The sequence below is a fragment of the Salvelinus fontinalis genome, chromosome 15, assembly GCF_029448725.1.
Source record: "Salvelinus fontinalis isolate EN_2023a chromosome 15, ASM2944872v1, whole genome shotgun sequence".
In the NCBI taxonomy this organism is placed as follows: Eukaryota; Metazoa; Chordata; class Actinopteri; order Salmoniformes; family Salmonidae; genus Salvelinus; species Salvelinus fontinalis.
The window spans coordinates 27,466,670-27,482,517 of NC_074679.1; the positions used below are offsets into that span (position 1 = coordinate 27,466,670).

Below are 15,848 nucleotides of genomic sequence, written 5' to 3' on the forward strand. Positions count from 1 at the left end.
CTTTGCAAACACTCACTACTGAGTTCCAAACTACCTCTGGAAGCAAATTCAGTACAATAACTGTTTGTTGGGAGCTTCATGAAATTGATTTCCATGGCCGAGCAGCCGCATGCATGCCTAAGATCACAATGTGCAATGCCAGGCGTCGGCTGGAGTGGTGTAAAGCCCACCGCCATTGGACTCTCGAGCAGTGGAAACGCGTTCTCTGGAGTGATGAGTCACACTTCACCATCTGGCAGTCCGACGGACGAATCTGGGTTTCGCTTATGCCAGAAGAACACTACCTGCCCAAATGCATAGCGCCAACTGTAAAGTTTGACGGAGGACAAATAATGTTCTGGGGCTGTTTTTCATGGTTCGGGCTAGGCACCTTAGTGAACGGAAATCTTAAGGCTACAGCATATAATGACATTCTAGACGATTATGTGCTTCCAACAAGGTGGGAACAGTTTGGGGAAGGCCCTTTCGTGCTTCAGCATGGCAATGCCACCGTGCACAACGCGAGGTCCATACAGAAATGGTTTGCGAAATCGGTGTGGAAGAACTTGACTTGCCTGCACAGAGCCCTGACCTCAACTCCATCGAACACCTTTGGGATGAATTGGAACGCTGACTGTGAGCCAGGCCTACTTGCCCAACATCAGTGCCCAACCTCACTAATGCTCTTTTAGCTGAAATGTTCCAACATCTAGTGGAAAGCCTTCCCAGAAGAGTGGATGCTGTTGTAGCAGCAAAAGAGGGACCAAATGTCCATGATTTTGGAATGAATGTTTGAGGAGCAGGTGTGCACATACTTTTGGCCATGTAGTGTATCTTGAACATGCACGCTTTATATGACTACAAAAGAAAACTTTTATATTTACAGTAACCTCAAAACATTTAAAGAAGATGTAACTGCTTGAATAGTTCCATCTGAGTCACTGGCATAATCAGTGGTGTAAAGTACTTAAGTAAAAATACTTTAAAGTACTAAAGTATTTTGGGGGGGGTATCTGTACTTTACTTCACTATTTATATGTTTGACTACTTTTACGTTTACTCCACTACATTCCTAAAGAAAATAATGTACTTTTTACTCCATACATTTTCCCTGACACCCAAAAGTACTTACATATCAAATGCAAGACAGGAAAATGGTTCAATTCACACACTTATCAAGAGAACACCCCTGGTCATCCCTACTACCTCTGATCTGGCGGACTCCCTAAACACAAATGCTTAGTTTGTAAATAAAGTTCGGAATGTTGGAGTGTGCCGCTGGCTATCGGTAAATAAAAAAATACAAGAAAATGACGCCATCTTGTTTGTTAAATATGAGGAATGTGAAATGATTTTTAATTTTACTTTTGACACACTAATTGCATTAATTTTGATACTTAAGTATATTTAAAACCAAATACTTTTAGACTTTTACTCAAGTGGTATTTTACTGGGTGACTTTCACTTTTACTTGATCCATTTTCTATTAAGGTATCTTTACTTTTACTCAAGTATGACAATTGCGTACTTTTTCCGCCACTGGGAGTAATCGCATTCTTTAACTCAGTGGTCACCAACCTTTTCTGAGTCAAGATCACTTTTTTAAGACATGACTTAGAAAACGTAAGCCTTTGCAACATTAACCAACTAAAACAGTTTTGTAGCAATAAGGTTAGTTCAGTAGGCTATAGACCCAATACATTATCACATTGGCTATGCTTGAATTGCCCTACCAACGTTGTTCTTCTCAGACCAAATATATTTAAACATTTGATGTATTTCATCACACTGGTAATACACCGAACAAAAATATAAACGCAACATGTAAAGTTTTGGTCCCATGTTTCATAAGCTGAAATAAAAGATCCCTGCAATTTTTGTACTTACAAGAATCTTATTTCTCTAAAATATTGTGCACAAATGTGTTTACATCCCTGTTAGTGAGCATTTCTCCTTAGTCAAGATAATCCGTCCACCTGACAGGTATGTCATATCAAGAAGCCGATTAAACAGCATGATCATTACAAAGATCCACCTTATGCAGCTTGTCCCGAGGACAATAAAAGGCCACTCTAAAATGTGCAACAGAGATGCAGCAATTTGAATGCACAGAGATGCAGTGATGAGATCCTGAGGCCCATTGTTGTGCCATTCATCCACCATTATCATGTTTCAGCATGATAATGTACAGCCCCATGTCGCAAGGATCTGTACACAATTCCTGGAAGCTGAACATGTCCTAGTTCTTCCATGGCCTGCATGCTCACTAGACATGTCACCCATTGAGCATGTTTGGGATGCTCTGGGTCGATGTGTACGCAGCGCGTTCCAGTTCCCAATAGACAGCAAATTTGTACAGATTTTGAAGACAAGTGGGACAACATTCCACAGGCCACAATCAACAGCCTGATCAACTCTATGCGAAGGAGATGTCACGCTGCATTAGGCAAATGTTGGTCACACCAGATACTGACTGGTTTTCTGATCCGTGCCTCTACCTTTTTTTTAAAGGTACTGTATCTGTGACCAACAGATGCATATATGTATTCCCAGTCATGTGAAATCCATAGATTAGGGAGTAATTTATTTATTTCAAATGACTGATTTCCTTTTATGAACTGTAACTCAGTAAAAATATTTGAAATTGTTGCTTATTGCGTTTATATTTTTGTTCAGTATAGATCATTTGTTGTATTACTTGTGAGGCACAGCTGAGTAAGCATAATAATTTGCTTATTTTTTTTACTGGCCTGCATCTGATGGTCAGTCTGAGGGGAGGGAGAGAACAGTGATGAGGTTGCCTCTCACCCCAACTCACCATCCCTCCTCTCTCCCTCCCTTCGCTGAGAAAAGGGGACACAGTCTTCCAGTTGATGGCGAAACTTAAGTCGCACTGCATTATTTCTGCCTCATGCACCAATTCATGTTGTTACTCCTGGGACCAGAGAAAGTAAAATATTCCTTGATATTAAAAAAGACACAAGCCGCTAATAATAACAACACAAGCTTATGGAAACACTTTGCTGTACTCATTCATTACAGCTGCAGTGCTGGTTGTGGCTTTAGTGGAAGTGACCACTGCTTTAACTTGTATTTTTTGTTGAAATGGAGACGTGAATCCAACATATCAAGTATTGAATGATATTATTAATGTAAGACTCTCAGTGACCGATGAGTTGGTTGGTTTATTTATTTATTAACCACCACATTAAACTCATTCTTCTCTCCTGTCTCCCATGTATGTTTCTGGGTTCAGTTTTGGAGCTTATGCGGCAACGCCCTGACCCCTAAGCGAGGAGTTTTTGGCAAAACGGGAGATCTCCAAACCATCCTCTGTCTGGCCTGTGCCAGAGACGAGGTCACATATTCAGGTGCCTTGAACGGGGACATCTACGTCTGGAAGGGCATCAACCTGATCCGGACAGTTCAAGGGGCCCACGGGGTAAGTGTGTGTGGTAGCTGGTTCCAACCAGCCTTAGTTCTGCCACACTTCCTGGTGGCGTCTCTTGTTTATGCGTCAGTAGTGGGCTGTAGCTTAGGGAATGCTAAGCAGCAGGCTCTCTCAGATCAAGAGATGTCATGTTCTGCGGCTCATGCGCAGGCTGGTTTTCATTCCCCTACAGCCAGCCCCCACACATCTGCCACAGACCTGCATTCACATTCAGACACAAAACTCACTCAATCACACTGCCTGCCTGCCTACACCCACCTTAGTGCTATCGTTACATCCATCCAGTGAATGATTAAACAGGTCATCATCCATGTTCAACTCACACACCTGCGACTGAACAACTCCTCCATCCATAGAGCTTTGTTAATTTTGACTGATGAAAGCATACTAGAGGACATGTTTAGCAAGGTGACGGTGTGCCATGTAGCCCCTGTGGCTCTCTTTTATTTTGCTCAGTGGAAAGGATCAGCAGTTTACTACTTGGGATTAAATTATATCTGTGAGCTCAACAGCTGAATGCAGTGTTGGTCGGGTGGGGGAGGGGACTCTACTGTGGTCCATGTCTGTGCTTTGCTCTCCAAAGAGACTTCTGGCTGGCTCAACCACAGGAATCCTTCCCGCCAATCACTGTGTTCCACAGCAGGAGGCTCCTGGAGCCTGCCAATAAAAAAGATATGAGGGAAAAAAACAATGGTTCAAACGCTTTATGTAATGCACCGTTGTTATCTCTTCACGCAGCAGCAACGGTTTAATTGTGAAAGCCTTGTTAGACGTGTCTGCTGCAGCAGAGCTGTTGCTAGTTGCTGTACCGCAAGTCTGTCTTGCTCATTTATTGTGCACCTCCCCACTGACAAACTGTAATTTCCTCCAGTCAGGGATTTTCAGCATGAATGCCTGTGAAGAGGGCTTTGCCACCGGGGGCCGGGACGGCTGCGTCCGGCTATGGGATCTCAACTTCAAACCAATTACTGTCATCGATCTCAGGGAAACAGACCAGGGATATAAAGGTGACATACAACTCCCCCCTCTTCTCATCTTCTTTTCCCACACAGAGCCAGTCCACAGGATGTCAATGTGCACTGAGTGGATAAATTAACCAGGGTGTTCTTCTCATGTTGTTCTTTAGTACAGGCCTTTTGTATACCGCTAGACTCTTTTCTATTACATCTAGAGGATGTATTCTAGGTCACTAATAGTTTTTTCCTTTCTTCTTTCTTTTGTTTGATTTGTGGTCTTGGGCCTAACAGTAGCTAGAGGTGAAAATAGCAGAGGTGGGTAACAGTGCGCAGGGCACTGGACAATCAGAGTACTACCCCTGTCCTTATGTGCATAGAAGTCCCTGTATTATATTGTTCCATCCCACTTGTTGGTTTTTCAGCCCAAAGTGTTGCCTACATATTTACTGTATGTGCGTATATTAACATGTATACATGTATGAATATATGTATACTTTCATTCCTTCTTACAGTGACTTACCAAAGAGACAGCAAACTATACTGTCTCCATAACAACCACCATATTGTGTAGTCATCTTGTATGTCTGTCTGTCTGCATGTTTTTATCCATTTAACTGTTTGTGTATGCATGTGTGTGTTGACAGGGTTGTCAGTGCGCAGCGTGTGTTGGCGGGGGGATCATATCTTGGTGGGCACCCAGGACAGTGAGATATTTGAGGTGGTGGTCCACGATCGCACCAAGCCCTTCCTCATAATGCAGGGTCACTGTGAAGGAGAGCTGTGGGCGCTGGCTGTGCACCCCACCAAGCCCCTGGCCATGACCGGCAGTGATGATCGCTCTGTCAGGTGGGTGACCAAGCACAACCACTGTCAAACTCCAGGGCTAGTCTATACTTATTATATCCACAGTGTCCCTTACACAAATGCAGTCACTGAAATTATCTGGTATATCCAAATAAATGTTTGCATATAGGTACACACATTCACTTCAGGTACTTAAATGGTTCATGAGGGAATTGGACCCACGTGATTGCTAACAAAGTTGTCTATCCCTCGGTCTCTGTCTCTGTCTCTCCCTCTGTCTCTGTCTCTCCCTCTGTCCCTCCCTTTGTCTATCCCTCTCCCTCTGTCTCAGTCTCTGTCTTTGTCTCTCCCTTTGTCTCTCCTTCTGTGTCTCTGTCTCTGTCTCTGTCTCACCCTCTGTCTCTGTCTCTGTCTCTGTCTCTGTCTCTCCCTTTGTCTATCCCTCTCCCTCTGTCTTTGTCTCTCCCTTTGTCTCTCCCTCTGTCTCCGTCTCTCCCTCTGTGTCTCTCTCTCTCCCTCTCTCCCTCTGTCTCTCCCTCTGTGTCTCCCTCTGTCTCTGTCTCCCGCCTCTGTAGAATATGGAGCCTTATAGATCATGCGCTGATAGCTCGCTGTAATATGGAGGAGCCTATTCGCTGTGCAGCTGTGAGCACAGACGGCATTCACCTGGCACTTGGCATGAAGGATGGCTCCTTTACTGTCCTACGGGTCAGGTGAGTACAGGGCAGATGTCAAAGGGCACTTCTAGTTCTTTCTGATTAGCTTGGTATATGAACTTCATGTTAACTTCCTTTTTTGTTTGCAATTTCATTACTCATTAACAAAATGCCAGTTAGTGAATGCATGGATATTCAATTTAATTAAATGAGGGTTATTAAAAGAATGTATTGAATGACCTTTCCAGTAACGCTCTCCCGCTCCACAGAGACATGACAGAGGTGGTCCACATCAAGGACAGGAAGGAGGCCATCCATGAGCTGAAGTACTCTCCTGATGGAGCTCACCTGGCCGTGGGCTCCAATGATAACTCTGTGGACATCTACAGCGTGGTGCAGAGGTATAAGAAGGTGGGAGAGTGCATTGGCTCCACTAGCTTCATCACACACATGGACTGGTCCACAGACAGCAAGTATCTGCAGACCAATGACGGCAACAGAAAGAGGCTCTTCTACAGGATGCCAAGTAAGTCTGTCAATGAGACGTCTCGGCATGTAGATAAATGACACTGTGAAGAGTCTTGCTGTCTGAAGGAAGTCAGGATTTCTCTTGTGTCATTACCTCACCGTTATTAATTGTATTTTGCTGCTTAATTATATTTTGCTGCTATGTGTGTCATGTACTTTATGCTTTGCTGTGACAACAGTGACGTATGGCCATGAGACAAGATGTCATGATGACTAATGTGCTGCTCATTTGATGTTTTACTTGCACATGATGGAGTTATTATTGTCTTTCTACACAGGCGGTAAAGAGGTCACCAACAGGGAAGAGTTGAAGCTGGTGCAGTGGTCCTCATGGACGTGTGTGTTGGGCCCCGAGGTCAACGGAATATGGCCCAAATACTCAGAGATCAATGACATCAACTCTGTTGATGCCAACTTTAATAATCAAGTTTTAGTAACAGCAGATGATTATGGATTAGTGAAGCTTTTACGGTACCCGTGTGTAAGAAAAGGTAAGGATTTCCATTGGTTCCTTTGTTCGTTGATGTGATGTTGTCAATCAATTCGTTCATGTGATGTTTATGCATTTACAATTTAACAAAAAACTACTCTTCTCTCTATCCCAGGGGCAAAGTTTAAAAAGTATTTAGGTCACTCTGCCCATATAACCAATGCCAGGTGGTCACATGACTACCAGTGGGTGATAACTATTGGTGGAGCTGACCACTCAGTGTTCCAGTGGAAGTTTGTTTCAGACAGAAAGTCGAAAGAAGCTCTTCACATAGCACCTCAAGGTACATGACTGTCCTATTTCGATGACTGACCCATTCTATTCTACCCCAATGTGAATATGACTCTGAAGTGCAGACAAGTCTAGTAGACTCCGTGACCCTTCCCCTTGAACGATGTTCCTTATCCAAGCTAAAAGCTTTCTACTCTAGGTCATAGATCCACAAGTATACATTTGAAGTGATACTAGCTGGGAGAAAACATTTGTGTTTGTATTCAGCTCCTACAACCTTGTCCTCATTTGTAAGTCATGTTTCTCAACTAAATGGTCTTAGACAGAGCTGTGCTGCGCTTTGTGAAATTAAACCACATACTAACTGCCATTCCATTTCATTTTCCTAATGGACCCAGCAAGTCAAAGCCTAGCGGTGCCAGGGGTACTCAGTGCCTGGTCTTGGCACGGCCAACCGAGTTTCACTGCATCAGTATTTTTATGTCTTAGTCTGAGTAATAGGGCTGTGGAACGGGGCAAGCAGTCCACCACTTAAGACTTTTCAAAGGCTTGCTTGATGAATATGAGCTGTCATCTTCGACCATTTGTGATCTTGGTCTTGTCTAAAATGGGACTCAATACTGGTTGTCTACTAGTTCTGGATTAGTGTGTTTAACCTTATTAAACACACTGTTGTGGGAGCATCTGGGTGGTAGAATAGATCTGATGAAGTCGTCTTCTTCTCTCCTGCAGAGACGTTGGGCGACTCCAACAGTGAGGAGTCGGACTCGGACCAGTCAGACGTGCCTGAGATGGACTCAGAGATCGAGCAGGAGACACAACTCACATATCGGCGGCAGGTTAGCGACACAACACCTGTTCTGCTCTTTGAAAATGACACATTATGAACGTTGCATATGAAAAACAACCGATATTAGATTAAGTACAAACCTTAAAACCTTTTCTCAATAGGGGGTGCTGTTTGCACTTTGTAATAATTTCGTTCCCAAATTAAACTGCCTCGTACTCAATTCTTGCTCGTACAATATGCATATTATTATTACTATTGGATAGAAAACACTCTCTAGTTTCTAAAACCGTTTGAATTATATCTGTGAGTAAAACAGAACTGGAGTTGGAGCAATTTTCCTATGAGGATGTGAGAATGCTGAAATCTGCAGGCAGTTCTGAGGTCCGTTTATTAATTTGCCTGTCTTCTATTGGTTGAGATGCACTGCATACGCCTTCCCCTGGATGTCAGCGAATAGTGAGAATTGAAATGGTGTTGCTAGGCAGATCTGAGAGCTTATAAATGGGCTGGCAACGTGGGGTCCTTCCTTTCTTCGCCATGACGCAAAAAGGACCTCTGGATGTCGTTCTAGAAAGCTCCCGTTATAGCCCTTAGATATATCCGGCTCTGTTTTTATTCAATATAGGTGTTAAAGACATCATAATGTTGTTATTTTAAACTGAGTTATATCAGTTTATATCAGTATATTGCGATTTTCGGATATTTATTAGTGCTGCGTTATAGTGAGTTGGACACGTCTTTGCCACATGGCTAATGTTTACTGCTAATTCCAACGTTGAAGACGACAATCTACAACCGAGCAACGATTCTTTTGGAAAAAGGACAACTTGCCCAAGATTCTGATGGGAGCTCATCAAAAAGTAAGAACTATTTATGATGTTAATTCGTTGTTCTGTTGAAAAATGTTAAACTCATATTCCGCCATTAATTTCGGTGCGGTCTCGCTTTAACGCACGCTGTATGTCGTAGTAACGTTAATTTTAAAAATCTAACACAGCGATTGCATTAAGAACTAATGTATCTTTCATTTGCTGTCCAACCTGTATTTTTTTGTCAAGTTTAGGATTAGTTACTGATTAGATTAGGTGCCTCTCCCAAGATTTCTCCCGACATATTGTTGGCAGCTTTGCTACTTTTCTCATTGTATAACCACGATTTGTGCCGCTAAATATGCACATTTTCGAACAAACTCTATATGTATTGTGTAATATGATGTTATAGGACTGTCATCTGAAGAAGTTTGAGAAGGTTAGTGAAAAAATTAATATATTTTGCTGGTTTATTCGTTATCGCTATTGTTGGCCTGAATCAATGCTGTTGTGTGGTTGGCTATTGTAGTAAGCTAATATAATGCTATATTGTGTTTTCGCTGTAAAACACTTAAAAAATCTGAAATATTGGCTGGATTCACAAGATCTTTGTCTTTCATTTGCTGTACGCTGTGTATTTTTCAGAAATGTTTTATGATGAGTATAGGTAATACACGATGGTCTCTGTAGTTATTCTAGTTGCTTTGGTGAGAGTTGTGATGGTGGCTGCAATGGTAAACTATGATTTATACCTGAAATATGCAAATTTTTCTAACAAAACATATGCTATACAATAAATATGTTATCAGACTGTCATCTGATGAAGTTGTTTCTTGGTTAGTGGCTATTTATATCTTTATTTTGTCGAAATTGTGATAGCTACCTATGCAGGAAAAAAATGGTGTGAAAAAAAAGTTGTGTCTTTTGCTATTGTGGTTAGCTAATAGATTTACATATTGTGTCTTCCCTGTAAAACATTTTAAAAATCAGAAATGATGGCTGGATTCACAAGATGTGTATCTTTCATCTGGTGTCTTGGACTTGTGATTTAATGATATTTAGATGCTAGTATTTACTTGTGACGCTATGCTAGGCTATGCTAGTCAGCTTTTTTACTGATGGGGTGCTCCCGGATCCGGGATTGTGATGAAGTAGAAGTTAACAGATGTCAGAGAGTTGAATGCTTTATATTGTATTTCCATGTCCAGGTTTACAAAGAAGATCTACCTCAGCTCAAAGAGCAGTCCAAGGAGAAGCACCGTGCGATGGCCATGAAGAAAAGAGAGAGAACACCAGGGAGCGGGGTGAAGTTACACTTCATCCACGGGTTAGGAGACCTCAGGCAGCACCACATACCACCGCCAAACATAACACAAACAAATAATAACCTGTGTAAAATATTCTCACACCAAGCAAACCGGAAAGCACACACAATAATTCAACATCTGTATAGTCTTTATCTAACCATCTTTTCTACCAACAAAACCCCACAGCCAAAAGGTCCAAAATGTGAACGCTGTGTTCTTCCTCATTGTTTCCTGTGTTGTTGTGCTCCAGCTACAGAGGCTTCGACTGCAGGAGCAACCTGTTCTACACCCAGACAGGGGAGATAGTGTACCACGTGGCGGCCGTGGGGGTGGTGTACAATCGACAACAGAACACCCAGCGCTTCTACATGGGCCATGACGATGACATCCTGTGCCTGGCCATACACCCCCTCAAGGACTTTGTAGCAACGGGCCAGGTAGGTAGCACTGCTAACAATGAAATAAATACACTATCGTTAAAAAGTTTGGGGTCACTTAGAAATTTCCATATTTTTTAAAGAAAAGCAAATTTTTTGTATATTAAAATAACATGAAATTGATCAGAAATACGTTGAGACTGGTGTTTTGCGGGTACTATTTAATGAAGCTGCCAGTTGAGGACTTGTGAGGCGTCTGTTTCTCAAACTAGACACTCTAATGTACTTGTCTTGCTCAGTTGTGCACCGGGGCCTCCCACTCCTTTTTCTATTCTGGTTAGAGACAGTTTGTGCTGTTCTGTGAAGGTGGTAGTAGTACACAGCGTTGTACGAGATTTTCAGTTTCTTTGCCATTTCTCGAATGGAATATCCTTCATTTCTCAGAACAAGAATAGACTGACGAGTTTCAGAAGAAAGTTATTTGTTTCTGGCCATTTTGAGCCTGTAATCGAACTCACAAATGCTGATACTCCAGATACTCAACTAGTCTAAAGAAGGCCAGTTTTATTGCTTCTTTAATCAGAACGACAGTTTTCAGCTGTGCTGACATAATTGCAAAAGGGTTTTCTAATGATCAATTAGCCTTTTAAAATGATAAACTTGGATTAGCTAACACAATGTGCCATTGGAACACAGGAGTGATGGTTGCTGATAATGGGCCTCTGTACGCCTATGTAGATATTCCATAGAAAATCTGACATTTTCATCTACAATAGTCATTTACAACATTAACAATTTCTGAACTGTATTTCTGATCAATTTGACCCCAAACTTTTGAACGGTAGTGTAGTGTGTGTGTGTATATACTGTATATATACGTATATACCTTTTTCCCCTTTTAGGTGGTAGATTACATTTTGTTATATATATTCAGAGACTGGGATAGAGTAGCTAGGGCCTAAGGGTATAGAGGCTGACCTCTAAAGATGCCTTTGGGAGCTGGAGGGTCTTCTGTATATGCTTATGGTGCAAAGTAACTAAAGATAATGTCCTACTACTAACACTGACCTGGAACTGTTGCATTGCCCTGTGTGGGTGTGGAAGTTGCTGTGGATGAGTGGAAGCTAATTGTTTCTTCTGTCTGTCCAGGTGGGGCGAGACTCTTCCATCCATATATGGGACACAGAGATGCTGAAAGCCATGTCTGTGTTGAAAGGATTCCACCAGCTGGGAGTGTGTGCCCTAGACTTCTCAGGTAGTACCCCACGGCTGTTTACAGATGCTTTCCGTACACTCTCCAGATAATGTAACACATTGAACACAACAACAACTCATTATTGCTTTAACCTAGCCTGACATTCTCAGTCAGCCATGGAGAAAAATAATTCTTCCTTCACACAGGAAATGGGCAAGTTGAAATGTGTTCCAATTTAGAAGCATCGCGCTGAACAACCCTTTTATGGAGATAGTCTGTGTACTGTGGCAGGCTGGCAGCATCAAGGCAAAGGCTCTCATCTTTCTCCTGATAATTGGCCACAGACAGAGGCGTAGCTGCCATTACCTGCCATGGATCAAACCTATACCAGGCTAGTTTAATGTTCCTCACAAAACAAGAGTAAATAGAGAGGCTCTCTGTGTGAATTTTGAATTGAATGAGGTTGTGTTTTGTTGTTCTTCCTCAGCGGATGGCAAGCGGCTGGCCTCGGTCGGGCTGGATGACAACCACACCATTGTCCTTTGGGACTGGAGGAAGGGAGAGAAGCTCTCAGCCATCAGGTTAGTACAGTACAGTAGCTGTTATGGCATCTCAGATGATCCATTCAGATCTCAGCAGGTGTCTCCTCAATAGGCAGACTAGAGACATCAAAGCTCAAGATAAGTCCTAAGGGTTGACATACTTCAGGAACGCTCCACTTACTGATGAAAAACAAGACTAGAAAATGTTTCTCAGTGAGTTAGCTCATGATAAATATACAGTAACAGTCAAACGTTTGGAAACACCAACTCATTCAAGGGTTTTTCTTTATTTTTACTATTTTTTACATTGTAGAATAATAGTGAAAACATCCAAATTATGAAATAACACATATGGAATCATGAGGTAACCAACAAAGTGTTAAACAAATCAAAATATATTTTTGATTATTCAAAGTAGCCACCCTTTGCCTTGATGACAGCTTTGCATACTCTTGGCATTCTCTCAACGAGCTTTACCTGGAATGCTTTTCCAACAGTCTTGAAGGAGTTCCCACATATGCTGAGCACTTGTTGGCTGCTTTTCCAACTCATCCCAAACCATCTCAATTAGGTTGAAGTCGGGTGATTGTGGAGGCCAGGTCATCTGATGCTGCACTCCATCACTCTCTTTCTTGGTCAAATAGCCCTTACACAGCCTGGAGGTGTGTTGGGTCATTGTCCTGTTGAAAAAAAAAATGATAGTCTCACTGAGCTCAAACCAGATGGGATGGCGTATCACTGGAAAATGCCGTGTTAGCCATGCTGGGTAAGTGTGCCTTTAATTCTAAATAAATCCCTGACAGTGTCACCAGCAAAGCACCCACACACCATCACACCTCCTCCTCCATGCTTCACGGCGGGAACCACACATGTGGAGATCATCTGTTCACCTACTCTGAGTCTCACAAAGACATGGCGGTTGGAATCAAAAATCTCAAAACTGGACTCATCAGACCAAAGGACAGATTTCCGCTGGTCTAATGTCCATTGTTCGTGTTTCTTGGCCCAAGCAAGTCTCGTCGTATTATTGGTGTCCTTTAGTAGTGGTTTCTTTGCAGCATTCGACCATGACGACCTGATTCACGCAGTCTCCTCTGAACAGTTGATGTTGAGATGTGTCTATTACTTGAACTCTGTGAAGCATTTATTTGGGCTGTAATTTCTGAGGCTGGTAACTCTAATGAACTTATCCTCTGCAGCAGAGGTAACTCTGGGTCTTCCATTCCTGTGGCAGTCCTCATGAGAGCCAGTTTCATCATTGCGCTCAATGGTTTTGCGACTGCACTTGAAGAAACGTTCAAAGTTCTTGTAATTTTCCAGATCGACTGACATTCCTGTCTTAAAGTAAGGATGGACTGTCGTTTCTCTTTGCTTATTTGAGCTGTTCTTGCCATAATATGGACTTGGTATTTTACCAAATAGGGTTATCTTCTGTATACCACCCCTACCTTGTCACAACACAACTGATTGGCTCAAATGCATTAAGAAGGAAAGAAATTCCACAAATTAACATTTAAGAAGACACAGCTGTTAATTGAAATGCATTCCAGGTGACTACCTCATGAAGCTGGTTGAGAGAATGCCAAGAGTGTGCAAAGCTGTCATCAAGGCAAAGGGTGGCTACTATGAAGAATCTCAAATATAAAATATATTTGGATTTGTTTAAACTTTTTTGATTACTTAGTGATTCCACATGTGTTATTTCATAGTTTTGATGTCTTCACTATTAATCTACAATGTAGAAAATAGTAAAATAAAGAAAAACCCTTGAATGAGTAGGTGTGTCCAAACTTTTGACTGTTACTGTAGATTGACCTAATAATACTAGTTTTGGTCCAGATTCAGTTTGGTATTAATCATGTAAATGAGAGGTCTTTGTCCACAAGCTATGATCCGGTCAGTAGTTCCTGCACCATAAATCAGTTATCCACCCCCACACTGATTCACAAAAATACATGTCCAGTCATGCAATGTCCAGTCATGCAATGTCCAGTCATGCAATGTCCAGCATCAAAACCACCCCTTGGCCATTGTACAAGCTCCGGAGCCAAGAGAATAACAACAAGTACTCCTGATCTAAACCTTCCCTTTAATTCCCTAGACAGCTTGAGCACCTCCACTTTAAATGTGGACATTTTTATATGAGGGCAACATTGATATAGTTGCACTGTCCTGGGTTCTCGTGAAGAGAGGAGGGAGGGGAACTACCCTGCAGACTCTTAAAGCTGTTCCTTTCTGAATAGAGAACACTTGGCCCTGCCAACTCACAGCTGAATGATTAAAGTGTATGTCTGGTGCAGATCTCTGGTCCATCCATCTCAACCTGGGTTTAGGCTACATTCACTGTGAGTATAATCTCAAATTAAAAGTGGCCATTTAAAAAAAGAAAACTATGTAAAATCGAATGGCAATTCAAACTAGCAAATATCAAATATCCAGGAATTCAAATATGGTTGTCTAGCATCTATATGGACACTGATTTCTCCCAATGCTGGTCTTATTTCTCTATGGCTTTGCACTTGATATTCATAGCGGTAAAATAGTCCTTTGGAATTCTATCAGGCTAGTTAGAGCCTGCGTGCTGTAGCTGTTGTGTACTGTGCTCCCGTGGCAGCTCAGAGACAGCTTGGAGCTGCACTAATCTCCTTTGCAGGCCTTGGTGGACAGTGCAGTGAGGCGGGCAGAGGTAAATGGGGCCTGACAGAGCCTGCCTTGTGCACTGCACTGCCTAGTCCTCAGCTGGGAGAGGAGCATGGTGAGACAGAGAGATAGACTAGAGGGAGAGGGGGCAGGAGAGAAAGATGGAGATGAGCGGGGGAGGAAGAAAGATGAGCGGGGGAGGAAACCGATAGGAGACGGGGAGGGAAAATAGTGGGAGAGAAGGAGAGTGAGAAAGCTTGAAAGTGATAGAGAGATGAAGTAGGTATCAGTACTGCTCTGGCCTCAGTGAGTGCCATGTAGTGATGCAGCAGCACAAAGGCCAGTGATTATGGACCCAGCCCAGTGTGCACTACGCTCCATTGGATCAGACAGGAAAGGCCACTGATCCTTATTGTTCATATGGGAGGGAGGCAGCCAAACTGTGCAGACGCATTGGGTGTAATATGATTCCCTGTAAACTAACTGTCTTCTAAGTTTATTCCACTTCTATTTCAGATCCATGTATTTTTGTGCAATGGAATTAATGCAATGTTTGCAATAATTTTTTAGGGGAAGCAAGGATAAGATCTTTGTCATAAAAATGAATCCATACTGTTCAGACAAGCTCATCACAGCAGGGGTAAAGCATATGAAGTTCTGGCATAAAGCAGGTAAGAGACCCCAAAGTTAAACAAAAGTTGACTCAGCAATGTCTCAAAGAATGATGTGATGTGTTGTCATGTGAGTTAATGACACAACCTCTCTTTCAGGTGGTGGTCTGATTGGGCGTAAGGGCAATATGGGGAAGACCGAGACAATGATGTGTGCTGTGTATGGCTGGACAGAGGAGATGGTGTTCTCGGGGACGTGCACAGGAGACATCTGTATCTGGAGAGACATGTTCCTGGTAAAGACAGTCAAAGCCCATGATGGCCCAGTCTTCAGTATGCACGCCCTGGAGAAGGTACTGGAAGGGAAAGGAAGGGGTTTAAACACTGGCCATTTGAAATGTGAAATAGAGATGACACCTCTCTCTCTTTCTTCCCCTCTCGCTGTTTCTCTCTTTGTTTTTGCTATTACTATTCTGATGGTG

The 15,848-nt window shown here is 42.5% G+C and overlaps 1 protein-coding gene across 1 annotated transcript in view; it reads left to right on the forward strand.

The window, feature by feature from the left end:
• LOC129811676 (echinoderm microtubule-associated protein-like 5) overlaps positions 1-15,848 on the forward strand; it is a 72,477-nt gene that overhangs the window by 42,567 nt on the left and 14,062 nt on the right. Inside the window, exons 5-18 of the mRNA XM_055863175.1 lie at positions 3,236-3,421; positions 4,302-4,437; positions 5,031-5,232; positions 5,766-5,903; positions 6,116-6,372; positions 6,653-6,865; positions 6,980-7,147; positions 7,828-7,934; positions 9,903-10,021; positions 10,252-10,438; positions 11,528-11,633; positions 12,061-12,154; positions 15,326-15,426; positions 15,526-15,719. Coding sequence (XP_055719150.1) covers positions 3,236-3,421; positions 4,302-4,437; positions 5,031-5,232; positions 5,766-5,903; positions 6,116-6,372; positions 6,653-6,865; positions 6,980-7,147; positions 7,828-7,934; positions 9,903-10,021; positions 10,252-10,438; positions 11,528-11,633; positions 12,061-12,154; positions 15,326-15,426; positions 15,526-15,719 — 2,208 coding nt within the window. The remainder of the gene's footprint in view (positions 1-3,235; positions 3,422-4,301; positions 4,438-5,030; positions 5,233-5,765; positions 5,904-6,115; positions 6,373-6,652; positions 6,866-6,979; positions 7,148-7,827; positions 7,935-9,902; positions 10,022-10,251; positions 10,439-11,527; positions 11,634-12,060; positions 12,155-15,325; positions 15,427-15,525; positions 15,720-15,848) is intronic.